Source organism: Dictyostelium discoideum (genome assembly GCF_000004695.1).
Source record: "Dictyostelium discoideum AX4 chromosome 1 chromosome, whole genome shotgun sequence".
Taxonomy (NCBI): Eukaryota; Evosea; class Eumycetozoa; order Dictyosteliales; family Dictyosteliaceae; genus Dictyostelium; species Dictyostelium discoideum.
In genome coordinates, this window is record NC_007087.3 from 1,689,466 (window position 1) to 1,716,569 (window position 27,104).

The following is a 27,104-nucleotide window of genomic DNA, read 5'->3' on the forward strand; positions in this document are numbered from 1 at the left end:
ACACATATCAACAATTGATATTACCAATCAATCCCAAAACAATAAAGAAATTTCACACAAAAGTGATTCTTCAAATAATAATAACGGGAAAAACTCATTATCAATGAGCAATCCAACCATGGTAGAGCTATTTTAGCAGACGTTATATTTCCAAATCAATTACCAATTGGTATTCTTGGAATTTACGCACCAGCATCAAATAATACCATCAAAAAGAATTCATATGCAACTTCACTACAAACACTTCTCCACAACCACTCAACAAACCCAATACCAAACCAATCCCAACATGTATCTATTATCGCAGGAGATTTCAACTCTATCCACAACGACAATTCACTATAAGATGATATTATCCAATCCTACACATACCAACACCATTTAATTGATCAAGGTGAATTTAAAAACACTCCAACTCATACACATGGCAACAGATTAGATAGAATATATACTCAATACAATAGAATAGACCCTGAAAATATATATACACAAGTCCACCAAATTCCATCTTCATTATCAGATCATAATCCAACCATGAAGCAATCAATATTATCAATCATTTAATAACTAATCACAATAACACATCAATCAATCAATTTACAAACTGGTCAAAAGTAAAATCAAAAATTATTAAAACTCTAAAAAACTATCAATATAACAAAGACAAACAAACTCAACGTTCAAAACAAATACTATTAGGAAAAGCAGCAAAATTCAAACATCTTGAAGAACAATGCATCGCTGAATACAATATTATATGTAACAAAAACAAATTACATCAAAACCACACAAACATATTAAAAAAACATATAAATGGAGAAATACCTTGCAAGTATCTATCAGCAATACTAAACAAAAGATCAAAACATGCAAAAATTGAATCAATCCAATATGGTAACATCATTACATCCGACCCCGACCAAATTGAAAATGCGTTTGTTGAATTCTACACAAATCTATATAGCTTACAAATATGTTGTCCAATTACTCACCAGCTCATGCCAAACACATGGCCCATCATAAAAAATGAATATTTGAATGGTTTAGACTCACCATTTATACAAGATGAAGTTGAAGCTGCAATTAAAACCTGTAACCCCAACGAATCACCCGGTCCAGATGGCGTTACAAATGCTTTCTACTTTAATCATTTAAACCAAGTTAAACCAATTCTCACTACATTATTCTACGATATACTAGAAAATCCTCACCACATCACAACAGAATTCACCGAAGGTCTTATACACACAATATACAAGAAAGGCAACCCCTTACTCATATCAAATCGTCGTCCCATTACACTTCTAAACACTGATTACAAGATCCTCTCAAAAGTAATCAATGCACGTCTTCTGAGAATACTTCCTTTCATCATCAACAACAACCAAACTGGTTTCGTACCCCACAGATTCATCATAGACAACATCATCAACATCAATGAATAAATCAACTACCTCAAATCTAAAAACCTCCCTGGTATAATCACACTATTTGACTTCTTTAAAGCATTTGATTCTATCTCTCACCTTGTTTTAATACTATCAAAAGAACATTAATTCATATTGGTATACCAATAAAATTAATAAATTTAATCCACAAGCTATTATTTGATTCACAAGCAAAAATTTCAATTAATGGTAAAACCACCAGAAAATTCGATATTAAAAGAGGTGTAAAACAAGGTGACCCAATCTCAGCCACTTTATTTGTAATTGTAATTGAAATATTAGCAAGAACAATAAATGCAGACAATACAATAATTGGATTACCAATTTCATCCAATCCACAAATTAAAATCAAATTTACCCAATTTGCAGACGAATCTACAACATACAACATCAACTACGAACAACAACAATCAATCAAACATTTCGATAATTTATGTGCTAAAACATCATCATCATTAAATTTTGACAAAAGTGCAATAATAGAAATCAACCCCCACAAAATCACTGATAAACACATAATAAACAACGTTCCACAATCAAAAAGAATACCAATAACCAAAAAAGATTAATCAGAAAGAGTCCTAGGCTATTTCTTTAATAATAATGGTTTACATAGGAAATTACCAGAAACAATGAAAACACTGAATAAATCATTAGTACTATGGAAAACTAGTGGCACACCAATAACATATTTATCATACCTTGAAGAATTTACAAAAGATGAAGAAATTCAAATTAATAAATTAATCTCATGGTTTATGAATTCCGCAAATTCTGAATCACCAACTCTCAATACCAATTCCATTGAAAACAACACATCAACCATCCATTCACGTGCAAAATTACCTTTGATGTGTTATGATAGATCATTAAAACCATTAAAAGAAGGTGGTTGGGGTATGTGGAATATACAATTACGAAAAGTTGCTCAAAAGAATTGGATATACAACAGATTTTTACAAATGCATATATCTGCAAACAATTCAATATACATGATAAGTTGGATGGATCAAATCATCAACAAATCAATCTCTTCTCCATACCTTATAAAAATTAAAAAAGAATGGGAAAACTATGCAACTCAAATTGGACATCTAAAAGATAAAGTTAAAATCCTACAACCAATATTAATAAAAAATCAAACCTCTCAAACATTAACCACAAATAATATTCCACTACCACCAACACTCAAAGAAATCTACTCGACAATACTCAACAATCACCAATGTAAATCAAAAGACTATATTGGCAAGAAATATTCAGATCTACTTCTTACTTCGCACCAACAATTAATACAACTATTATGGAAATACACATACGACCAACTATTTGTCAAAATTCAAAAATTAAAAGATCCAAAAGGCCGTGATACAATGCAAAGATTCCATGCTAGATGTCTTCCGATTAATCACCTACACAACAAAGTTTGCCCCATTTGCAACAATGAAATGAATAATGATCCCTATGGTCATTTGTTTTTCAATTGTCAGCACACAATCAACTTCATAAACCACGACAAATTAAAATATTTTATATATAAAAATTGCAATGGAAACAAAAACTGGTCACTAACAAAAAACCAAACAACAAAATTATACACTCATTTATAAACCACAAACAAACAACAAAGCATTTAAACCAGATCCAACTATCATGAATGGGGGGAGGAGACAGGGGACAGGGGACAGGGGACAGGGGGGGAGATTTGAAGTTTTTTTTTAAATTTTTTAGTCAGTTGCAAATACAAATACATTGGCATATAATAAATAAAACTATTGATTGGAGTGAAATAAATAATCCNATAAATAAAAGAGAAAAAAAAAAAAATTCCGAATGAATAAATAAAATAAATCAACTTCCATTAATATTAATATTAAAGAAAAAAAAAAATTAAATATATAATTCCAACAAACAATTATTTTTAAAAATTAAAGAGTGGAAGCTAAATTTGGAATGTTAAAAGATTTTTGTGTCAGATTTTTTATTAAAAAAAAAAATTAATTTAATAATAAATTGTATATTAAAAAAAACATGACCACCAATGATTATGAAAACGTTTTAAAAAAAACACGTATTTAAAAATGAAAAATTATCTTGAAAAAATGAGTTTTTTAACAAAATTATGTGACTTTTTTTAAGTTTTGGCATAGGGTTTCCTTTTTAGATTAACAAAAAATATTGCAAAGTTGGTTATATTCAATAACAATATTAAAAATGGTTAATTTATCTTAAAAAATCGATAAAAAATTAATAATGATTATAAAAAAAAAAAAAAAAAAAAAAAAAAAAAAAAAAAAAAAAAAAAAAAAAAAAAAAAATGGATAAAAAAAAAAAAAAAAGAACAATCAGTTTCAAAAATAATAAATAAATTAAATAAATCAAATAAATAAATAAAAAAATAAAAAAATGGGTATTGAAAATCAATTTCAACAACAAATTCCACAACCATTGTTAGTTCCAGTAAATGAAATAAACCAAGAAAAATATATTGTCAACCAATATTCAAAAACTCAACTTAAAGGTTCATTTTTAAAGGGATTTTCTGAAACATTTCCATATGAATTGACAAATGTAATGGCTCCACAAGACTATCAAAGTATTATTAAAGAAATAAATGGAATATCAAAAACTAAAAAAATTCCAATCAAAGGATTTTTCGGTTTATTAGTAGTTTCAATCACTCTTTTATTCTTTAGTCCTTTGGCTTTCGTCGTTATTTTCCCAATTGCAATTTCTTTAATTACAGTTTCATTAGTTTGTGTGCAATATTTCTCAAAGAGAATTCAAGAGAAAATTGAAAAAACCTTAATTAATTTTAATAATGTCTTTGCAATTCGTAGAGTTAACATTGAACTTTCAAAGAAATGTATGTTTTTGAAAACCAAAGTTAAAATTGTCTATCCAGCATCTCTTGCAATTCAACCAGTTATGTACAATATTCAACCAATTCAACAAGCTTTTTATCAACAACCAACAACAGTTGGAAAAGTTGAAACAACCAAAAATGAAGATACAGCTTCTTTATTATCAAAAGTTTAAATAATTTATTTTTTTAAAATTAATTTATAAAATAAATTATTATCAGTTTTTTAAATAACATTTAATGATTTTTTATTTTTATTTTATTTTTTTAAAATTTTTAAAATTAAAATAATTATTGCCATCTTTTGGCACCATCTTTCATTAAATAATTTACAGCATCATTAAATGAAATTGTTGAATAACCTGATGAATCATATCTAGAAGCAAATGAATCACTTCTTAAAACTGGTAATAACATGAAGGCACGTGATCCATTATCATAAACAACAACACCATTTGAATCAAAGAGCCATTTATATCTTCTATAATAATCGTATTCCAATAATCTAAAGTAATAAATTTGGTTATTAGATAATAGGTAAAATTAAAAAAATAAAACTATTTAAATGGAAATCTTACTCGAATGCATAAATCATATAGTTTTGGTAAACATAGTAATAATTATTTGATAATTTTTGAGTTACATGAGTAAGCTATAGGTAAAAAATAAAGAAAAAATTAGTAAAAAATATTAAAAAAAAAGGAATGGATTGTTGTTTTTGTTTTATAGAGGTACCTCTTCATCATTAATTTGTTTATAGTCATAACCAGTGGTTAATTCTAATGTCTCTTCACATTTTGCAATACCTTCTACCAGACCTTGTTGGGATTCAAGAGAATAAGCTTTTATGAAGGACGAACCTTTCATTTGTGTTAATGAAGTGTCAACATCAAATCCGGATACTCTTTGGTCATAAAGATATCTTAAATAGCATGCAACTGGCTTTGCTACAACTAATTTTCAAAAAATAAAATTTAAAATTATTAATAATCTTAAAGATAATGGTTAATTAAAAAAGGTAATGTTTTTATAATGGCTTACTGTTAAAACGGTATGAAACTGAAGTATTTTCTGATTGTTTATAACCAACATAAAAATAAACCTTCTCCGACCATTCTGATTCACACATAACAAATGGTTGTGGTAGTGTTTGATTGGTGGTAGCATCTGAAATATCTGACTATTTTCCATTGATATCAATATCTATAGATTTAATTTCTTTATTTAAAATATAATAAAATTAATAATTACATTTTTTTTACATGTTACACTATTATTTAAATCAAAATCTCGTAAAGATGCTAAATTTGAAAATTGTTTTTGTAACTCTACATCATTAATATGTATTACTTTTGTTTTTTTATCTTCAATAGATTCCATTTTTATTTATTTTTGTTTAAAAAAAAAAAAAAATAATTCAAAAAAAAGAAAAAAATCTAATTTTAAAAAAAAAAAAATATATCTCAAAAAAAAAAAAAAAAAAATAATTAAAAAAAAAAAATTAAATAAAATAAAATAATCGATTGCTTATCGAAGAAATTAGATATTAATTTTTTTTTTTTTAATAATTAATCAATTAAGATCCGCAAAAAACCAAGATAGCAAAAAAAAAAACCGTTTTAAAATGTTTACAAATTTTATTTTATTTTAATTATTTTATTTTAGTTTTTTTTTTTTTTTTAATAGATAATAAAGATATTTGATAATTTTTTATATTGGTTGTGATCATCACAATGATTGTGAGATGAGATATTTTATTTTTATTTTATTTTTTTTATTTTTTTTTTTTATTTTCAACGTAACCATGATTGATCAATTACAGAAACGTCTTTAATGTATTCACTCCTATCAATTTTAAAAGTTTCACCAAACAAGACAAATTGATTAGACTCTGGAACAACAGAAGAAGTTGGGTGTAACAAAACCTTACGAATTGGTTCAACAATGGTTTCATAAGAATTATCAGTTGTTGATTTTGCTACATTGTTAAAGAAACCCGATAAAAATGATTTTTTAATATGATCAGTTGATTGTTTACTACTACTTCCATCATCATTACATGATAATAATTTAACTGAAACTTTTGTTAAACAATTTAATAATTGATTTTTAATTTGTTGAACAGTTTGAATCGTTTGAAAATTAATTTGATTATCATTACACCAAATTGGTGAACATTTATTTGAAATAAATGAATTGTAAACATTTAATAATGTTAAATGATCACTTTGACTATCAATTAATGCTGATGATGATAATTTACTATTAATAAAAAGATCATTTTTGTTATTAATAAGTAACATTGAAATAATATTTAAAATTTGTTCACTACAACCAAGTTTTTCAGATTCAATAATTACTTTTGAATAAATTGGTTCTAATGGTAAACCAACCATAGTATTACCAATTGATGTTAATTTTGATGATCCATTATCTTGATTTGATGAAATTGCACCTAATCTAAATAATTCATTCAATGATTGATTGATTAATTCTAATGATGGTGATGTAATCATTTCAAAACTTTTTAAATTATCAATATTAAATGATTTTAATTGTAAAATAAAAGGTGTTAGATTTTTACATTTTTCAATTTCAGGAGTAGTTGTTGTTGTTGTTATTGAAGAATCTTCATTACCAAATGAAAGAGTGGAAACATTATCTGAACCAAAGAAATTTTTAATTTCATTTGCATTTGAATTGGTTGATGTTAATATAACAATTTTTAAATCTGGTCTTTTTGTTGTTGAAATTTCTAATTTCTTTAATAATGCTAATAATAAATCAGTACTTAATGAACGTTCATCAACTTGATCAATAATTAGAATTGAATAATTATTTAATAATGGATCAACAATCATCTCTCTTACTAATAAACCATCAGTAATAAATTTAATTTTTGATTCATTTGAAACTTTTTCTTCAAATCTAATACCATATCCAACAGTTTTACCAACTTGTTCATTCATTTGTTTTGAAACTAATTCTGCTAATTTAATTGCGTTACTTCTTTTTGCTTCTGTACAAACAATTGTTTTATTTGTTGGATTATCATTTAAAAATAATTTTGGAATTTCACTTGCTTTTTCAGTTTTATCACCACCAACAATAATTAATATTTTTTTAATTTCTAATAATGATAAAATTTCTTTTTTATTCATTTTGTAAAGAGTTAATAAAAATAATAACAATAAAAATAAAAAATTATTAAATAGTTTTTTTTTTTTTTTTTTTTTTTACCTAAATTATCATTAGTTTACTGAATGAATTTCCTATACTGATGAAATTTTCATTTTTCTGAAAGTCTATTTTTTTTGTTTTATTTTAACAAAAGCAACTTTTATTTATGAAAATTTTTAAATTAAAAAATAAAAAAAACATTGTTTCAAAACGATGGGTGATTTTAACATTTTATTTATTAGGTTACATTTAGATTATAATACGAAAAAAAAAATAAAAAAATAAAAAAAATAAAAAAATAAAAAAAAAAATAAAAATAAAAAATGATTAAAAAGGACAAAAATGTGTAAAAATGACAGCTGTTCTTTTATCTTTTATTTTTTTAATTTTTATTTTATAATGTATTTTTTTTTTTTTTTTTTTAATAAGATTATCTCCAGTTACCATAAATATCCAAATAAAATAAATCCCTTTCCTCTTAGTCGTTTTTTTTATTTTTTATTTTTTTTTATTTTTTAATTTTTTTTTAATTTTTATTAAAAATGATAAAACTCTTCACCAGCATACTCAAATGAATTACCATTTGATCTATGAAGTTTTTCAAGTTCTTCTTCAATTTTCATTAATCTATTATATTTTGATAATCTTTCAAATCTACAAGGTGCACCAGATTTTATTTCACCAGTACCAAGACCAACTACAAGATCAGCAATGAAATGATCATCAGTTTCACCTGAACGATGACTAACTAAACAACCCCAACCAGCTTCTTTTGCAAGTTTTGCAGCTTCAATAGTTTCAGTTAGTGTACCGATTTGATTTATTTTCAATAATAATGAATTTACAGTTTTCTCAGAAATTGCTTTTTTAATTCTTTCTGGATTTGTACAAAGTAAATCATCACCAATGATTTGAATTTTATTACCAATTGCAGCTGTAATTTTACCATGATTTTCCCAATCATCTTCACCAAATGGATCTTCAAAGAATGCAATTGGATACTTTTTTAAAATCTCTAAATATCTAGACATTAATTGCTCACCACTATTTAAACTAGACTTCAAATGTGAGGATCCTATATTCTTGAAATCCATATCATATTTTGAAGTCTTTGGATTCCAAAATTCTGAAGCAGCAGAATCAATACCAATTTTAATAACATCTTGATAGCCCGAATGATTGATAGCATCCACTAACAGAGTTAATGCTTCTTCAGGTGAAGTCAAATTTGGTGCAAAACCACCTTCATCTCCAACATTTGTAGCATCCAAACCATATCTTTCCTTGATGATCTCTTTGAGTGAATGGTAGACTTCTGAACCATAACGCAATGCTTCTTTAAATTTTGGTGCACCAATGGGTACTAGCATAAACTCTTGAAATGGTAGTCTATTACCTGCATGTTTTCCACCATTAATAACATTAAAACATGGTACTGGTAAACGAATATTACTATTTCCAGCCAATTGTGAAATGTAACGGTACAAGGGCACACCTTTAATAGAAGCGGCTGCTCTTGCCACTGCCATTGATACACCAACGATTGCATTGGACCCAAGTTTTGATTTATTCTTTGTACCATCCAATTCAATCATTTTATCATCTATTGCTTTTTGATTATCAACTCTCATACCTTTCAATGTTGGTGATATTAAATTATTTACATTAACAATTGCATTCAAAACACCATATCCAAAATAACGACTTTTATCACCATCTCTTAATTCAAATGCTTCATGAATACCAGTTGATGCTCCACTTGGTACTTTGGCTGAAAACATTCCTTCACTTGTCCATACTTCAACTTCTAATGTTGGATTACCTCTACTATCCAAAATTTCTCTAGCTTTAATTGATTCAATACTCATTTTTTAAAATTATAATTATTAAAATATTAAAAATAATAATAAAAAAATAATTATTCAAATAAATAAAATTATTTAAAATAATAATAATAATTATTTAAATTAAAAAAAAAAAATAATAAAAATAAAAAAAGAGTGTGGTGTGTTATACAACTCTTTTTATTAATTGTTTACAAATGAATATTTATTAAAAAATTCCATGAATAAATGGTGGGATAAAAATAATAAAAAAAAAAAAATTTTAAATTTGATAGGGTTATTTAAAAAATAATAATAATAATAATAATAATAATAATTTTATCATGGTCTTTCTTTCAATATATTTTCTTTATATTCCATTGGGCGAATAATATTATTTTCTTAATTGATCGAAATAAAAAATTCAAAAATAGTAATTCAGAGTAAGGGCATAATTTGATAATTGTAAAACGAGTTTTTGATTTGTTAAACTCCACCTCTTGGACCAAGTTTATTAAAAAATGAAGCTATCATTTTTAAATTTTTCCCAAAATTAATTTGAACTGATTTAGAATTAATCTCTAATGATTTATTTGAAGAAAATGATGATGATGATTACGATGATTTGTGACACATAAATTTTCAACCCCCATACCACAAACATTATTAATTTATTTTTTTATTTTTTTTTATTAGTTTTAATTAAAATATTATTATTTTTTTATTTTTTTTTTTTTTTTTGTGGTAAATATTTAACTTTAATTCTTTGTTTGAATAGTTTATTTGTATTTTATTTTTTATATCAAATAATCTAAAAAAAAAAAAGAATAAAAAAAAAAAAATAAAAGAAAAAAATAAAAAAATAAAAAAATAAAAAATTCATTGTAATATTACAAAGTAGTATTAAAAACTCTTTTCTATGTACGGATATCAAAAAATTACTTTTATTATATTAATTTATTTTTATTTTTATTTTATTTATTATTTTTAATATTTATTTTTATTTTTATTTTATTTAAAGTTTTATATTTCAAAATAATTGGAACAATATCTATCTAAAAAAAGTAATTGTTGAAAACATTGTATAATACTTTTTTAGTGCTTTCACTTTTTTTTTTTTTTTTTTTTTTTTTTTATAAAAAAAATAAATTTAAATTTTTATTAAGAAAATACTAAGAATTTATTTAAATAATACCCTTTTACAATTTTCTTATTTTGAATATTTCCAGATTTGGAAATTTTCTTTTTTGGCTATTGGATTTTACTTAAAATAGTAAAACTTCCTTTTTTTAATTTCAAATAATTTTAAAAAATTGAAAATGATCTCGTAAAAATAGAAACTTTGTTTGAAAAAAAAAAAAAAATAATCATTTATACAAATGTAAAAAAAAAAATAACAAATAGAAAACAAATCTAACTCTAAAAATTAAAAAGGTTTAGATAAAAGTTGATTGATATTATAAAATATAAAAAAAAAAGGTAAAGTTATTAAAAAAATTAAATAAATAAATAAATAAATAAATAAATAACAAATTAAATCTAACTTTAATATTCTTTTTTATAAAGTAATTTTATCAAATAAAAATGATTTACATTCAATTATAATCAAGATAATATAATATAATATAATATAATATAATAAAATATATGAATCAATACCAATAAAATGAAAGAGAAAGGAAAGATTTATCTATGCACTATATCATAAAGAAAGGTTGATAATAATAAAATATAAATATTATTTCTAAACAAATAAAATTAATCAATTCTAATCAAATGTCAGAGAAGGAAAGATTTATCTGTGCACTATGGCATTTTGAAAAGAGGATGATATCATTAATAAATAAAAAATTAGAATCCAAAAAACCAAAAATAAATTAAAAAAACTAAAAACTAAAAATAAAATTAAAAGGTTTAATAAAATGTATATTTTTTTTTTTTTTTTTTTTATTTTTTTTGGTGGTATTCTTTGGGAAAGTGTGAAAAAGTTTTTTTTTTTTTTTTTTAAAATTATTAATTATTTTGTTTAAAAACAAAACAAAACAAAATAAAAATAATTTTAAAAAAAAGAGATTGAATAATAGTTTTAAAAAATAATTGTTTATTAAATACTTTTTAACAAAATTGAAAAAACATAAATGTTTAATAAAGTTTTCCCTTCTTTAATCTGTTGGCTGGTTCAGAGAAGAGTTTAGTACCATCATTACTCCAGTAAATGTAGAGAGCTTTACCACCAAATTTGGTACGATCTTCTTTTGGAATGTTAATATCGTAAACAGTAGTCCAAACACCAAAAGCACCTGGTTTCATGAAACATAATCTAACTGGATCATCATTCTTTGGCCAGTTGATTCTTTCAGAATCTACTTTGTATTTTGGATCAGAGGTTGCTGGTTTACCTGTTGAATCACCTGCTTTAACCTCTATTAATTTTAAAAAAAAAATTATATTAAATTATTAATAATTTGTATTCCAGTTTTTGAAAGTGATTAATTTAATATTTTTTTATTTTACGTACCACAATAATCTAAACCAGAATCAACATGATCAGAGTTATAAATACGGATTGCCTTGTTCCATGCAGTTGATTCTACAATTAAATAAATTTTAAAACCTCCTACCTTTTCATCATCATCAACTTTTTTTTTTTTTGGTGACAATTTTTATTTTTTAAATAGAATTAAAAAAATAAAAAAGTTAGGATTTCGATAATAAATGATTAAAAAAAAGAGATAAATAAAAATAATAATTACCTAATTCATAAACAACGTCTTTCATTGCTGCCTCATTGCTAGATTTAATGAGACCATTGACAATATTGAGAAATCTATATGGGACCATCATTTTTTAATTTTTTTTTTTTGAATTAACTTTAAAGAATATTTTTTAAATAATAAAAATAAATTTAAAAAATTTGGTTAAATACTTTTTTTTTGATATGAATTAAATTATTTTTTAAAAAAAAAAAAATTAATAAAAATATAAAAAAAAAAATTGAATCAATTACCACTTTAATATCAAAGAATATCTTAGGGTGTTTCAAAAAAAAATTTTAAAAATTTCCTAACTGTAAAGTTTTTTGTTTGCATTTTTAAAAAAAAAAAAAAAAAAAACCCCCTTTTAATCAAAGATAATATAATAAAAGAGCTGTAAAATTTTCAATAATCAATCATTGTGTTTAGCAGTGGTAAAATATATTAAATTTAATAACAAATTTTTTTTTTAGCGATAACCAATCATTTGTGATTTTTAATAAAACAATCACAAAGTTTTATTTTTTTTTTTTTTTTTTTTTTTTTTTTTTCCTAACTGTAAAGTTTTTTGTTTGCATTTTTAAATAATAAATTCAACCAATGGATTTTATTACTTTTTTTTATAAAATTAAAAACAGTGCAACACTGTCACTGTTTTTGATTTTATTTGAAAATTTATAAAACATTAATCTAAAAAAAAAAAAAAAAAAAAAACAAAATGCAAAAATAGAAATCTCGAAATATCTCATTTTTACATTTTGGTTACATTTATTTTTTTGATTTTTTTTTTAAAATTTTTTGAATTGGTGTTTGATTGGTAAAAAAAACAAAAAAAATTTGGTCTGAAAATCAAATTGACAAATAAAAAAAAAAAAAATTCTTCATCAAAAAAAAAAATAAAAAAAAATTACATGATTAAAAAGAGATTTAAAAAATGATTTTTCTTTATTTTTAATCACTTTCAATTTCTTCATCTTCACTTCTATCACTTTGAGAACCTAAGCTATCGCCTTCATCAGGTTCTGAAGAAGAGAGTTCTTCATTTGATTCTGGTTCTCCAACTTCAGCCTCTTCAACACTTCTTGATCTACTACGATCACTAATACTTAAACTTCTACTTGTACTTCTACGACGATGACTAATACTTCTACTTCTACTACGACCACGACTAACACTACGACTATAATCTTCATTATCGCTAACATTTGGAGATGATTCACTTTCTACTTCTTTCTCATCATCATCATCATCATCACTACCCATTTTTCTTAATTTACTACCCTTTGATAGACTACCTACTTTCTTTGTTTGTTTTTTTTGTTTACTACTTGAAACTCCTTTCTTCTCTTCTTCTTCTTCTTCTTCTTCCTCATCAGAATGATTTGATTTGATTTTCTTTGTTGATTTCTTTGTTGATTTTTTATTAACCTTTTTCTTTGTTTTTCTTTTTTTATTATCATCAGAATCTGAATAATCTGAACTTTGATCTGAATCATCATCACCATCATCATCATCAGAAGAAAAGAATTCATCACCATTTAATTTTCTTTTATCAACTTTTTTAGTACCAAAAGCTTCCGAAGCATTTACACCAGCTAAAATACCTTTAACTTCCATATTTAAAGATTCCAATGTTTTTTTAACTTGAGGTTCCATTGCAATGATTGAGGAATCACTAGTTTCTTTACCATGAGAACAAATATTATTTAAAATACCATTATGTAAACGAAGATTTTCAATTTCTTTAATAACTCTACCAATGATTTGTAAACTCTTTTTTTTGACCAATGATTTGAATACTGGAATATATAATTTTATGAAAACGGTTACAAATGAAACGGCTTGTTTTAAAGTTTCAATTAAATAAAGACTCTTATCTCTTTCTTTTGCTGTTTCAACCAATGATGCATACATTGAAATAAAGAAACTTGAACGTTTGAAAAAGCATGCTGTTTCTTGGTCCGTTTGAAGGTTTTTATCTTCAATACTACTTTTTAAATTATTAATTAATGCCGAATAAATACTCTTTAAAAATGGTAATAAAGTTGTTGAATTTAATGATGAAATTTTAAATTCAATACCTTCACCAGTTTCAACTATATTAATGAATTTATTATCATCATCATCATCATCACCACCACCACCTGCTTCTCGATTAATTAAATCATCTTTTTCATCATTATCATTTTCTTCATCACTATCACTACTATTATTATTATTTCTTTTATTTTTTGAAGATTGACTAGATGATGAATTAGTTGTTAAAACATTCTTTTTAGAACTTTCATTTCCAAAATATTTCTTTAAATAATTAATTGAAGTTTTAATAGATTCATCTTCATTTGAAGTATGATCGAAATAAGCTTTTAATAAAACACCAAGTGATTGAGATGATACTTTTTGTTTACCACTTGATATCCAATTTATTGCCAACAAGATACGAGAATAATTATGAATTTGAAATTTCATCTCTTCAATATTTTTATTACCAATATATCTTGAACTATACAATGAAATTAATACTTGTAATAGAGTAAAACTTGCTTTAAAACTTTTAGATGAAACAAAAATTTGAATAAATGATTTGAAAAATGTGAATATACTATTAAAAATTTTAAGTTTTTGTTGATTACGATCACCACCACCACCAACTGGTTGTTGCTGTTGTTGTTGATCAATATTTTCACCAAGTAATTGATTTGCTTTTGTTGAAATTGAATTTAATAAATCTAAAAATAATTTATGATCATTTTCAGTTTTACTAATTGAACCACCTGTATGAAATAATTTTTCAAAAATTTGTAAAATCAATTGAATACAATGTTGAGTTATAGTTTGATTATTATTTGACCATTGAATTTGATCACATCTTTTTTCAATTTCTTTTTTCAATTTTTTAACTTCATTATCTTTGCTAGCATCATATTCTTCTTCCAATTCAATTTGTAATTCATTCTTTTGTTGTACAATTACATCGGTTGATTTAATAAGTTGTAATAATTTCAATCTATTCTGTTTAAATTGATTTGATAAATTTTTTAAATGTTCTAAAAGATATCTAAAAACTACACCAGTTTGAAGAATAAATTGTTCATAACTAAATGGTAATTGTATCTTTTCATTATGTAAATGAGATGTTCTATCTGGTGTTGAAACTGTATCAAGTTTATTATAAAATTCTTCTAATAAATATAACATTCCATTTGGTTCTAAATTATTTTGATTTGATTTTGAGGTGGTAGTAGTAGTAGTATTATTGGTTTGTGGTTTAAATAAATGAAAACAAGATAAATCTAATGATCTATAATATGGTTTAATTAATTTTAAATAAGGTTTTTCAATTTCAATTAATGATTCACCTGGTGTAACAAAATCTTTTAAATCAATATTATATTTAATTAATTGATTAATTGAATTTGAATTTGCTAATGTTGTTGTTGTTGCGGTGGTTGATGCTGATGTTGGTAATTTCTTATTCTTTTTTAATTCAATTGAAAATGGTTTTCTTTGATCAGATTCAAATGTACCATGCGGTATAACAAATGAATTTGAATGAGATAATACCATTTCAAATTTATCTTCCATACTAATTAATATATTTAATCTATTTAATAATTTTTCATTATTTGATAGTAAAGATTGAGTATGGTGTTGTTGATGTTGATTTTGTTGATTTTTTCTTAAAGGTATCAATAAAGTTGTAAAAGCATTTAAAAGTTCTCTAATATAATTTGTTGAATAATATAAAGATAAACAATATAGTTCTTTTTCTTTATCATCTTTAAAATTATGACTATTATTAATTGAAACAATTTCCTTATTAAACATTATAAAAGGATGAGTTAACATTACATCAATCTCTTCTAAAGATTGGTCCTTTGGTTGTAAGATTCTAATTAAACGAAAAGCAGAGGATAAACAAAGTAATTTATTATCATCTCTTGTAGTGGTACCTTCTGATAGATTTGGATAAATACAAATACCTTCGTCACCAAATGTATTACCCATTGAGCCCCAAATCATTGATTTATCATATTGGTTAACCAATTCAATGAAATCATTTTGAAAATAACGTTGTGCATATTCACCAATACTATTGGTAACACTTTGATGAAATGGTGAAATCATATAAACATTTGCCAACTCATCAAAAAGATAAGATCTTGCTAATCTTGATTTATCACAATTTAATAACAATGATTGAAATAATTTTTCATACTCTTCAAATAATTCTCTTGGTAATTGTAATTCATTGTTGTGATTTATAATAACTCTTGAAATTCTTGAAATTTGAGAACACATCGAAATTATACCAATCTTTTTATATTTAATTTTTGTTGAAGTAATTTGTTTTCTTGTGAAAATATCCAGCTCTGTAAAGATTCTACCATTTGGTTCTAATTTATAACTATTTGATGAAATTCTATCTGTATATAATAAAGTACCGAAAATTCTAAATAATGTTCTAATTTGTGATTCTGTTAATGTATCTATATAGTCCAATACTCTCTTAATTTCATGAGAGAACTTTATCAACATATCACTACATAATGGTGAACATAATTTATATAAAACCTCTAAACCACAATTAACCTCTGAATTATTACCTGAAATAATATGTGCCAATAACATTGATATTAATTCACGTTGTTGACCTTCATCTCTATAACATTTGAATAATAATTCATAAAATGATTCTCCAAATTCTCTAACTTTGGTTTCAATACTTCTAATACAAAAATCACATAATGTTAACATTGTTGTAAAATATCTAAATAATAATAATTGAAATAATAATTAGTATTTTAAATCATCATTAAATATTAATAATAATAATAATAATAATAATAATAATAATAATAATAATAATAATAATAATAATAATAATAATAATAATAATAATAATAATAATAATAATAATAATAATAATAATAATAATAATAATAATAATATAAACTTACTGTTGTAATGCAAATTCATGAGTATAAATTGATTCAATTAATAATTTTTTAGATAATAAACCAGATTTAACTAATTTTTTAAAAATTTTCTCTGTACTCTTATGACCAAATGAATGAATTAAAACTATTAACCAAAAATCCAATATATTATGTGTGCGTGCTTCTTCAATCTCTTTAATGAATGCATCACATAAATCCTTTTTAAAACGTATACCTGATTTTAATGCTTCCAATATTAAATTCTCTGTTGGTTTTCTATCACGATCAGTTTCTTTATTATTTGGATCATTTAAAATCTCTGTTGTTGATCCATTTATTAATATTGGTTTTTTTAAATCCAATCTTTCTCTAATAGCTTTTGATGTAATCTAATAATAATAATAATAATAATAATAATAATAATAATAATAATAATAATAATAATAATAATAATAATAATAATAATAATAAACTATTAATAAAAACTCATTTAAAGTTTATAAATTAATAAGCTAATAATACATACAGCTGAATTTTCTTTTGAAGAACTTGTTGATAATAAAAATGTAATTCTCATTGGTAAAATATTAAAATCAGATTCTCTTAATGATTCACCAACTGTTTCTCTAACATTTGTTAAATGAGCAGAATTTAAATTTAAATTTGCCAATGCATCTAATATTGGTAAAACAAATTCTTCATTCTCTTTATAGATTCCCATTAAAATATCAATAAACTCTGAATGACATTCATTATCGACTATATCTGGTAAAAATCTAATAATATCTTTTTTTAACTCTGGATTAACATCTAATAAACCAAGTAATGTTCCAATTTGTGCTAATAATTGAGGACCATCACTAATTGTATCTAACCATCTTAGTTGTGAAAATATTTTCTTACAAAACCCATTTGTACTAAATAAATATATTTAAATAATTAAATATATTAATATATATTATATTTATAAATTAATAAAATTAATAACTTACTCCTCAGCAGCAAAAGTATACATTGAATCAAATAAAACATCTAATATTAATGGTTGAACAATTGGTGTTGATAATAATAATCTAATTAAACAAGTTTCTGAAAAGTTATTACCATACTTTTGAATGAAATCATTTGAAGACTCTGATCTGACTGGTGATAATGCTAATTCTAATATAGACTCATTCTCTATAAATAAGGCAAAACCATCTTTAAAACTTTGTAATTTAGATTCTGAACTATTATTATCTCTTGGTGAGTGTAAAGCATTGTTTGATGATGATTGATTATTAAAATAAGTTTCTAAAGATCTCTTAAATGTAACAATATCACTAACAATAATTGGATCTTGAATTGACATATGTTTACCTAATACTACTTTAAATTCCTTTGTTTTTGACATTGTTTCATCTAAAAGTTTTTGAAACTCTTGTTTTCTTTTTGAATTTATTGGTTGTTGTTGTTGTCTTTGTCTTTGTTGTTGTTGTTGTTGATTATCTTTAGTATTAAAATCGGATAAATCATCGTCATTATCATCAATATTTGATGTAAAAGAACAAGGTGTATCATATAAACGTTGTTTTTTACTATTTTGATCAATGATATTATTATTATTATTATTATTTAAACTTTCATCATCATCATCATCTTTTAAATCGTCATCATTCATATCTTCATATTCTAAAAATCTTCTATCCATAATTTTAAAGTATTATTTTATATGTATTTGTTTTGAAGGAAATTAAAAAAAAAATAAAAAAAAAAATAAAAAAAACAAAAAAAATAGTTTTTATAAATTATGTTTCATATTTCTTGGAAAATAATAAAATACAGTAAAAAAAAAAAATTTTCAAAAAAAAAAAATAAAAATAATAAAAAATAAAAATAAAAATAAAAATAAAAATAAAAAATCTAAAATGAAGTTCCACAAAAAAAAAATTAATAAAAAAAAAAACTTTTTTTTTATAAATGAGCGGTATACATATATAATATCACCCACCAATGGAATTATTATAATTAAAAAAAAAACAAAAAAAACAAAAAAAAAGAATTTAATTTTTTTTAATTTTTTTATTTTTACTTTTTTTTTTTAATTTTTTTTTTTTTTTAATTTTTTTTTAAAATTTTTAATTTCAAAAATACAAATTCACCACCATTTATCTCTTAGTTCTATTTTTTGTAATACTTCATATATAAAATATATTTTTTTTTTTTTTTTTTTTGTTTTGTTAATTTATTTTTATAAATTAACAAAATAAAAATTAAATAATAAATAAATTAAAATAAAATAAAATAAATAAAAAAAAATAAAAATAAAAAATAAAAACTAAAAATAAACAAAAAAACAAAAATAAAAACTAAAAATAAACATAAAAAAATAGTAATATTAATAAACAAAAAAAAAAAAAAAAAAAAAAAAAAAAAATGAATTTTTCAAAATCACAAGATATTGTAAACGAAATTGAAAGAATTAATGGTATTTTAGTAAGCAATTTTGTAAAACATCAAGATGAAATTAAAAAATTACATAAAGATATTGATGAATTATCAAAACAAAAGAAGGAAATTGAAACTAAATATTTAAATCTTTTAAATGGAGGTAGTAATAATAATGATAATTCACAACATCATCATGACTCACTAAAAGAGAATAATCATATTATTAATAAAACAGCATCAGAAAATAAAACTATAAATAATAATAATAATAGTAATAATGATTCACCATCAACTTCAATCGATTTCTCAAAAGAGAATTCATTAATAATTAAAAATCAAGAATTAGAAAATAAAATTAAAAATTTAGAACAAGAAATTTTAAAATTAAATAATAATAATGACACTGAACAAGAAAATTTTGAAAAAGAAATTGAAGAACAAAAACATGAAATTTCAAAATTACAACAATTGATTAATGAACAAAAACAATCAATTAAACTATTACAAGTTTATGAATTTAAAGAGAGTAAACTAATTGAAGAAAGGGATTCATTATTATCGAAATTAGAAGTTTCAAATAATAGTTATACTCAATTGAAAGAGTTATTGATGGAAAAAGATAAAACCATTCAAGAATTTAAATTAAAGATTGACCAATTCGATAATAATAATAATAATAATAATAATAACAACAACCCTGATGTAAACTCACAATTATATAAAGATTATCAAGCTTTACAAATGAAATCTGATGAACAAACTGAATTAATTCCAAAGTTAGAGATTCAATTAGAGAGTGAAAAACAAGCATTAATTCATCTTACCAATCAACATAATGAGACTTTACAAGAGTTACGTACAAAATCGGATGCATTAGAATCATGTATTGATAAAATCGTTAAATTAGAACAAGAGAATCAACAAACCATTCAAAAATTAAATGAACAATCTGAAGAATCTGAAAAATTATTTGAACAACAAAAATTAAAATTTGAACAAGAAATTAATCAATTACAAAATGAAAAACAACAACAACAACAAAATGAAAATGAAAATGAAAAATCTGAAATTTTAGTAAAAGAAATTGATCAATTAAAACAATTACAAATTTCAATTGAAAATGAAAAGAATGAGCTTAAAGAATCATTTGAAAAGGAATCAACAGAATTAAAGAAACAAATCCAACAATTGGAACAAAATATTAGTAATGAAAATTTAAATGAGAAACAAGAATTAGAGAATGAAAAACAACAATTGAAAACTGAAATTAAACGTTTAGAAGATTCAATTGAAAATGAAAAACAAGTACTAAAAGATACCTTTGAAAAAGATTCTTTACAATTAAAAAATCAAATTCAACATTTAGAATCTGTCATTAATATTGAACATAAAAAAGAAAAAGAATTATTTCAAGAGGAATTTCAAAATTTGAAAACTCAATTAACTCAATTACAAAAAGAAAATGAAGAATTAAAAAATAATAATAATAATAAAGAAAATGTTGATGAATTAAATGAAAAATTAAAACAATTTCAATCAATTCAAAAAGAGAAAGATGAATTGATTGATGTAAAAATTAAAGAGATTGAATCAATTAAATTGGAGAATAGTGAATTACAAAATCAAGTAAAGGCATTACAAGAGAATGAACAATTGAATGGTAATTCATCAACTGAAAAAGATTTAAAAATTCAATCCATTACTAATGATCTAACTCAATTGAATGAGAAAATTAAAATATTACAATCTGAAAAGGATCAACAAATTGAATCTTTAAAAAATAAATTAGATGATCAAGTTAAAGGTAGAATAGAATTACAAAGTCATTTTCAACAAGAAAGAGATTCAAATAGAAATCTTTTAGATAGATTACAAGAAAAAGATTCTGAATTGGAAACTTATACTCATTCAATTACAAAAATTAAAAATCTTGAACAATTATCACGTGCTCAACAAGATAAAATCATTCAATTAGAAAACCATATTAAAGAAATTTATCAAGATAATGATAATGATTCATCATCAACAAATAACAATAATAATAATAATAATAATAACAACAATACAAATGTAAGAACTTCAACATCTTCTACAACTTCAATTACAAATGGTATTAGATTCATTGATTCAAATTCTGATCAAACTTTTCATCAAGAACAAGAACAAGATAGTGATGGTAATATTACAACTATTGTAGATGTTGAATCAAATAGTAGTCAAGAAGATCATCATGGTAATAATAATAATAATAATAATAATAATAATAATAATAATAATAATAATAATAATAGTAATAATAATAATTATAATAATCATTCTCATCCACTAGCAACACCAGCTTCTAAAAATGTAGTTGATGTTATTGATGCTTTGATTGAATCTGGTACACCACCAATTTCTTCAACTCAACCATCAACTGATGTTGAACCTTTAGTCGATATTAATTTTAAATTTGAAGATTCAAATGATGATAATAATAACAATAATGATAATAATAATAAAAGTAGCAATCAAGATGATGATATGTTTTAAATTATAATTTTTTATTTAATTATTTATTTATTTTTATTTTTTATTTTTTTTTTTTTAAAGGAAAAATAAAAGAAAAAAAAGAAAAAAAAAAATATTTTGATTTAGTTTTAGAAAAAAAAAAAAAAAAAAAATTCAAAAATGGAAAACTTTGGAACAAAAAAATTTTTCCATATAGATTTGTTTTGATTTGTTTTTTTGAATGATTTTTTTTTTTTATTTTTTTTTTATTTTTTTTTTTTATTTTATTTTTTTTTTTTTTTTTTTTTTTTTTTGGCTTGTAAAACGAAAAAAATAAAATTTATTTTTTAAATTTTTTTTTTTTTTTTTTTTTTTTTTTTTTTTTAACTCATACCTATGGTATTATCATTATAAATATTTTTTATTTTTTTTTGTTTTTTAGTGGTCCTCAAGAAAATAAAATATAAATAAAATTTTAAAGAAATATAATTTTTTATATTATTACAATAAAATCCAATTCCCACCCTTTTTTTATTTTTTTTTTTTTACAACATTTTGAAAAGTCTAAGGAAAATTTTATTTTATTTTTTTTTTTGACCACACATATCCAAACTGTCACATAAATTAACAAATAAAAATTAATAATAAATAATTCACATAAAAAAACAATATCTAAAGATAGAGTAGTTTCAAATAGTAATACCAATATTTCAATTTTTAATATAAAAAAAAAAAAAAAAAAAAAAAAAAAAAAAGTCTCACCAAAAAAAAAAAATAAAAAATAAAAAATATGGCCAATGAAGATACAATTGCATTACCAGGTCAAGATTATGATGTTGTACCAATTGATGTATTATCAAAAAATACATCAATAAAAACATTAGATTTAAGTTATAATAATATAAAGTAAGATATACTTTTTTTTTTTTTTTTTTTCCACAATCTCTGACCCATATATACCTATCATTTTTATTATTATATAGAAAAGTGGAATCACTCGAAAGTTTTAAACAATTAACATCATTAGTATTAGATAATAATAGAATTGGATCAAATAATACTTTTCCAAATTTACCAAATTTAAAAACATTATCATTAAATAATAACGATGTATGGTTTTTTTTTTTTTTTTTTTTTATATATATAATATTAAAAATTCAATCAAATATCATTAATTAAAAACTAATTTTAAAATGATTATTATTGTTTATTTAGATTTCAGATTTAAAAGAATTTATAGATTCAATTAAAAACAAATTCCCAAATTTAACATTTTTAAGTTTATTAAAGAATCCAGCATGTCCAAATTATTATTTTACAGGATTAGATTTTAATGATTATCAAAAATACAGATACTATATTTTATATCACTTAAAGAATTTAAAATTTTTAGATTCAACACCTGTAACATTGGAAGAGATTAAAGAAGCTGAAAGACAAGGTATTTATTCAATCCCTGCTAAACCAACTCAACAAGATATCATACCCGATGAAGCGGATGAAGATGAACCAGTCTATAAATCATTATCAAGTGAATTGGCTCAAGAAGGTAAAGGAAAAGCTTCCTTTGGTGTTAGTACTTATGTTTATTATGGTAGACAATCTGAAGGTAATAGATTCATTATGAATGATGATTTATAAAATATATATATCTCTCTCTCTTCATTATCATCATTATCATCATTATCATAATCATCATCAACAACACAACTACCATTATCATATAATCTTTACAATCATTTATATAATCAATTAATATGGTTGAAGAAGAAAGAAAAAATAAAAAAAAAAAAAAAAAAAAAAAAAAACTACCGATACAAAGAAAAAAAGAAAAAAAAAGAAAAAAAAAGAAAAAAAAGAAAAAACAGTAAAAAAAAATTCTCACAAGTTCCAAATTTAAATTATAAGTTATTATTAGTCTTTCGATTTGAAAACTATTATTTTTGTAGTTTAAAATTTAATCTCTATAATTTTTTTTTTTTTAAAAAAAAATTGTACATATAAAAAAAAAAATACATAGAGAGTGCAAATAAAATAAATAAAAAAAAGAAATTTAAAAAAAAAAAAAAAGATAAAAGGTTTTATTATATTAGTAGGATTTAATTTAAACAAATTTAAAAGAGTTTTATTTTTTCATTTTATATTTTTTTTTTTTCCCTAAATTAATATATACAAGTCACACATATTTAAAATTAGTTTTTTTTATTTAAGTCAACTAATTTAAAGAACTATAAATTTAAAACTTTTTTTTTCTTGTTGATATTATTATTATTTATTATCAAATAAAATATAAAATACAAATTATACGTTTAATAAAAAACAATGACAATTTTCAGTAAGTATATTACTTAAAATTTTGTCAAGAATGTTATTGACAATAATATTATAAAAAAAAAAAAAATAGATTCAATTTCGTCAATTACAAATTCAACACACTCAAATAGAAGTTTAATTGCTATATCAAATCAAGGTTTAGTAAATGTTAATAATAATAATAATAATTCTATTACATGTTTTGATGGTGGTTGTTGTGGCAGTGGAAATACTAACATTATCAACATAGATATTGATATTGTTAGTCGCCGTCGTCATAGTAGTTGTTGCTAGTTTATTTATTTTAATTATTAAAGTGTTTAAATAAATAAAACAATCTTTAAATTTATTTTATTATAATTTATCTTATTTTTATTTTATTTTATTATAGATTTTATTTATTATTATTATTTTTTCTGTTTTATTTTTACAACCAATAAATAAATAAAAAAAAAATAATGAATTAAAAAAAAAAAAATCCAATCAAAAGATTAACAAGAAAACAATCTGATAAAATAAAAAATAATTGTAAAATAGTATTTTTCAAATTATCAATTATTTTTATAAAAATAATAACATTTTTATCCAATAATTAATACTCTTATTAAATGAAAAAATAACTAGATGATGGGCATTTTTTTTTTTGGGGGATTTGAAATACTAAATATAGAAATATCATTTAAAACAATTTGGCAAGAAATATGTATAGAAAAAAAAAAAAAAAAAAAATATTTTGTGATACATAATATAACTTTTATACATTGGATCGTATATGTGTAATTTACAATAAAAAAAAATAAAAAAAAATATAAACACACTATTCAAATTATTTTTTTTTTCATTTTTTTTTACATTTGTTGGCAATAAAAAAAAAAAAATCATACCCCACTTACCCACACTACAATAAATACTAAAATAATCATTTCAAACAACAATAAAAATAAATAAACTTACCTCAAAACAAATGTTTTGCAATACTATCTGAAATTTTTCTTTACTATTTTACTGTTCTTTGAATTCAAAGAAAACAAAAACTGATATTATTGGTTTGTTAATATTAAAGGGGATGGAGAATAAAGCTGTAACAAACATTGTTAATTAGAAAATAAACACTTTTAAAATGAAAATTATTCATTTAAAAATATTTATTCAATAGAAAAGAAATTTCATTTGAAAAAAAACAATTAAATAATTGAAGTCCATTTATTCATCAAATAATACATCAATACCAATTTTTCAATTAAATATTAAATAAAAAATCATTTAAAAATATAAAAAATAAAATAAGATTTTAATTGATTAAATTTTTTTTTTTTATTGTTTTAATTATCTTTATTTTTATTATTTTTATTATTTATAGGATAAATTACCAACATCTATGATGACAACGACAACCAATATCGATATCAAGATTAATAATATTTATGTTTCTACCTCCACAACCACAATCAAATCCACCTAAACCACCTAAACTACCAACACCACCATCAAAAAGAGCAGTAGTATTTTATTATATTATTATATTTATTATTTTTTTTTTACTTACTAAAATTTGTCATTGTTTTTTAATTATTTTTTATTTAATATAATTTATAATGAAATGATTAATTATTTTTTTTTTAATTTATAGCAAGATAAATTTTTATAAAAAAAAAATAAAATGCCTTTAACCCAATATTTCTATCAATTTATTTTATTTTTAAAGAAATAAAAGAAATTCATAAATTTTAAAAATTATCTAGACAAGTTATATAAATAATTAAAAAAAAAAAATAATAAAATAATTAAAATTAAAATTAAAAAAAAACATAAAATTAAGATAATATATTTTAAAAAATTTTATTATATTTGTTTTTTTTTTTTTTTGTTTTTTTTTTGAAAGAGATATTAAAAATAAATAAAAACACATTAAAGTATATTTATTTCTTTTTTTTTTCTTGTTTTTTTTTTTTTTTTTTTTTTTCTTCTTTTTTAATTAAAAATTTTTAAAATTACTTTAAAGAATTAAAGTAATTAAAAAAAAAAATAATAATAATAATAAATAATTAAAAACAAAAAAGTTTAATCAAAATAACCTTTTACAATCCATTGTTCATCAAATATAACTTGTTGATCAGTTAAGAATTGCCAGAGGATATGAGTATTATTTACTACATTTAATTGACCATAACCCAATTCACCAAAACGAGAAGCGGACCAAGATGGAGCTGGTAAGATCCAATTATGATCGAGACCTTCTTGATTACCTGGAGTACCAATAGTGAAATGAACTGTACCACCTGGATATTCATAGGTACCAATTGGAGATTGTTGATAGACAGGAACGGTTCTTTCATAGGCATGAGTATGGCCGGCCAAATAGATATCTACATTATAATTTTGGAATAATTCACCAATTGTAGACTCGATGAGAGCACGAAGTGTTTGTTTTCTACACCAATCCATTTGAGTTGAACAATAGTATGGACGATGAGCATAAGCAATGACCCAACCTGAAGGATTCTTTTTTCTATAAGTTTCTAAATCATTTTTAATCCATTGATATTGTTGAGTGAATGGTGCTAAATCGGATTCAGTTGAGTAGGATAAGAAATGAACACCATTGTAATCATAGGAATACCATGGTTGATTTGAAGAGCCTGGCATATTAAAAGTATTTTGATAGGAATTGAATGAATAGAAAACATCATGATTACCTGGTGCTGTCATATATGGTACCTTTGATGTGATTGGTTCCAATGCTTGAAGGAAATTGGTCCAAATGGTTTGATTACCTTGTTCAACTTTATTATAATCTGCATAGGCAATATCACCAATATGAAGAATTAATGAATATTTTGAAAGATTCTCTTCAATCACTTTAA

At 22.2% G+C, this 27,104-nt stretch overlaps 12 protein-coding genes across 12 annotated transcripts in view; 6 read left to right on the forward strand and 6 right to left on the reverse strand.

Moving 5' to 3' along the window:
- Positions 1 to 930: 930 nt before the first annotated feature.
- DDB_G0268598 (hypothetical protein) lies at positions 931 to 1,445 on the forward strand (the record flags this gene model as incomplete). The annotated part of the gene is made up of 2 exons (XM_642553.1): positions 931 to 934; positions 1,048 to 1,445. The coding sequence occupies 2 exons, from the start codon at positions 931 to 933 to the stop codon at positions 1,443 to 1,445; spliced, it is 402 nt and encodes a 133-aa protein (XP_647645.1).
- Positions 1,446 to 2,080: 635 nt separating this feature from the next.
- On the forward strand, positions 2,081 to 3,058 carry DDB_G0268464 (hypothetical protein; the record flags this gene model as incomplete). The annotated part of the gene is made up of 1 exon (XM_642554.1): positions 2,081 to 3,058. The coding sequence occupies one exon, from the start codon at positions 2,081 to 2,083 to the stop codon at positions 3,056 to 3,058; it is 978 nt and encodes a 325-aa protein (XP_647646.1).
- A 796-nt stretch (positions 3,059 to 3,854) lies between these two features.
- DDB_G0268208 (hypothetical protein) lies at positions 3,855 to 4,487 on the forward strand (the record flags this gene model as incomplete). Its single annotated transcript, XM_642555.1, has 1 exon — positions 3,855 to 4,487. One exon carries the CDS (start codon positions 3,855 to 3,857, stop codon positions 4,485 to 4,487), a length of 633 nt encoding a protein of 210 aa, XP_647647.1.
- A 115-nt stretch (positions 4,488 to 4,602) lies between these two features.
- DDB_G0268210 (hypothetical protein) lies at positions 4,603 to 5,691 on the reverse strand (the record flags this gene model as incomplete). The annotated part of the gene is made up of 5 exons (XM_642556.1): positions 4,603 to 4,816; positions 4,890 to 4,963; positions 5,047 to 5,264; positions 5,353 to 5,491; positions 5,563 to 5,691. The coding sequence occupies 5 exons, from the start codon at positions 5,689 to 5,691 to the stop codon at positions 4,603 to 4,605; spliced, it is 774 nt and encodes a 257-aa protein (XP_647648.1).
- A 413-nt stretch (positions 5,692 to 6,104) lies between these two features.
- On the reverse strand, positions 6,105 to 7,472 carry DDB_G0268212 (hypothetical protein; the record flags this gene model as incomplete). Its single annotated transcript, XM_642557.1, has 1 exon — positions 6,105 to 7,472. One exon carries the CDS (start codon positions 7,470 to 7,472, stop codon positions 6,105 to 6,107), a length of 1,368 nt encoding a protein of 455 aa, XP_647649.1.
- A 555-nt stretch (positions 7,473 to 8,027) lies between these two features.
- enoB (phosphopyruvate hydratase) lies at positions 8,028 to 9,359 on the reverse strand (the record flags this gene model as incomplete). The annotated part of the gene is made up of 1 exon (XM_642558.1): positions 8,028 to 9,359. The coding sequence occupies one exon, from the start codon at positions 9,357 to 9,359 to the stop codon at positions 8,028 to 8,030; it is 1,332 nt and encodes a 443-aa protein (XP_647650.1).
- Positions 9,360 to 11,456: 2,097 nt separating this feature from the next.
- On the reverse strand, positions 11,457 to 12,158 carry DDB_G0268600 (hypothetical protein; the record flags this gene model as incomplete). The annotated part of the gene is made up of 3 exons (XM_642559.2): positions 11,457 to 11,737; positions 11,833 to 11,952; positions 12,068 to 12,158. 3 exons carry the CDS (start codon positions 12,156 to 12,158, stop codon positions 11,457 to 11,459), a joined length of 492 nt encoding a protein of 163 aa, XP_647651.2.
- Positions 12,159 to 13,018: 860 nt separating this feature from the next.
- Positions 13,019 to 18,697, reverse strand: DDB_G0268216 (hypothetical protein; the record flags this gene model as incomplete). The annotated part of the gene is made up of 4 exons (XM_642560.1): positions 13,019 to 16,838; positions 17,029 to 17,396; positions 17,534 to 17,924; positions 18,000 to 18,697. The coding sequence occupies 4 exons, from the start codon at positions 18,695 to 18,697 to the stop codon at positions 13,019 to 13,021; spliced, it is 5,277 nt and encodes a 1,758-aa protein (XP_647652.1).
- A 725-nt stretch (positions 18,698 to 19,422) lies between these two features.
- On the forward strand, positions 19,423 to 21,969 carry DDB_G0268218 (hypothetical protein; the record flags this gene model as incomplete). The annotated part of the gene is made up of 1 exon (XM_642561.1): positions 19,423 to 21,969. The coding sequence occupies one exon, from the start codon at positions 19,423 to 19,425 to the stop codon at positions 21,967 to 21,969; it is 2,547 nt and encodes an 848-aa protein (XP_647653.1).
- A 748-nt stretch (positions 21,970 to 22,717) lies between these two features.
- Positions 22,718 to 23,568, forward strand: DDB_G0268220 (hypothetical protein; the record flags this gene model as incomplete). Its single annotated transcript, XM_642562.1, has 3 exons — positions 22,718 to 22,833; positions 22,911 to 23,037; positions 23,143 to 23,568. 3 exons carry the CDS (start codon positions 22,718 to 22,720, stop codon positions 23,566 to 23,568), a joined length of 669 nt encoding a protein of 222 aa, XP_647654.1.
- Positions 23,569 to 24,249: 681 nt separating this feature from the next.
- Positions 24,250 to 25,702, forward strand: DDB_G0268602 (hypothetical protein; the record flags this gene model as incomplete). The annotated part of the gene is made up of 3 exons (XM_642563.1): positions 24,250 to 24,262; positions 24,332 to 24,501; positions 25,601 to 25,702. 3 exons carry the CDS (start codon positions 24,250 to 24,252, stop codon positions 25,700 to 25,702), a joined length of 285 nt encoding a protein of 94 aa, XP_647655.1.
- A 599-nt stretch (positions 25,703 to 26,301) lies between these two features.
- The window catches only part of DDB_G0268222 (hypothetical protein), a gene marked incomplete at both ends in the record, with an annotated part of 1,479 nt that continues 676 nt past the window's right edge, over positions 26,302 to 27,104 (reverse strand). Inside the window, one exon of the mRNA XM_642564.1 lies at positions 26,302 to 27,104. This exon is cut by the window's right edge and continues 676 nt beyond it. Coding sequence (XP_647656.1) covers positions 26,302 to 27,104 — 803 coding nt within the window.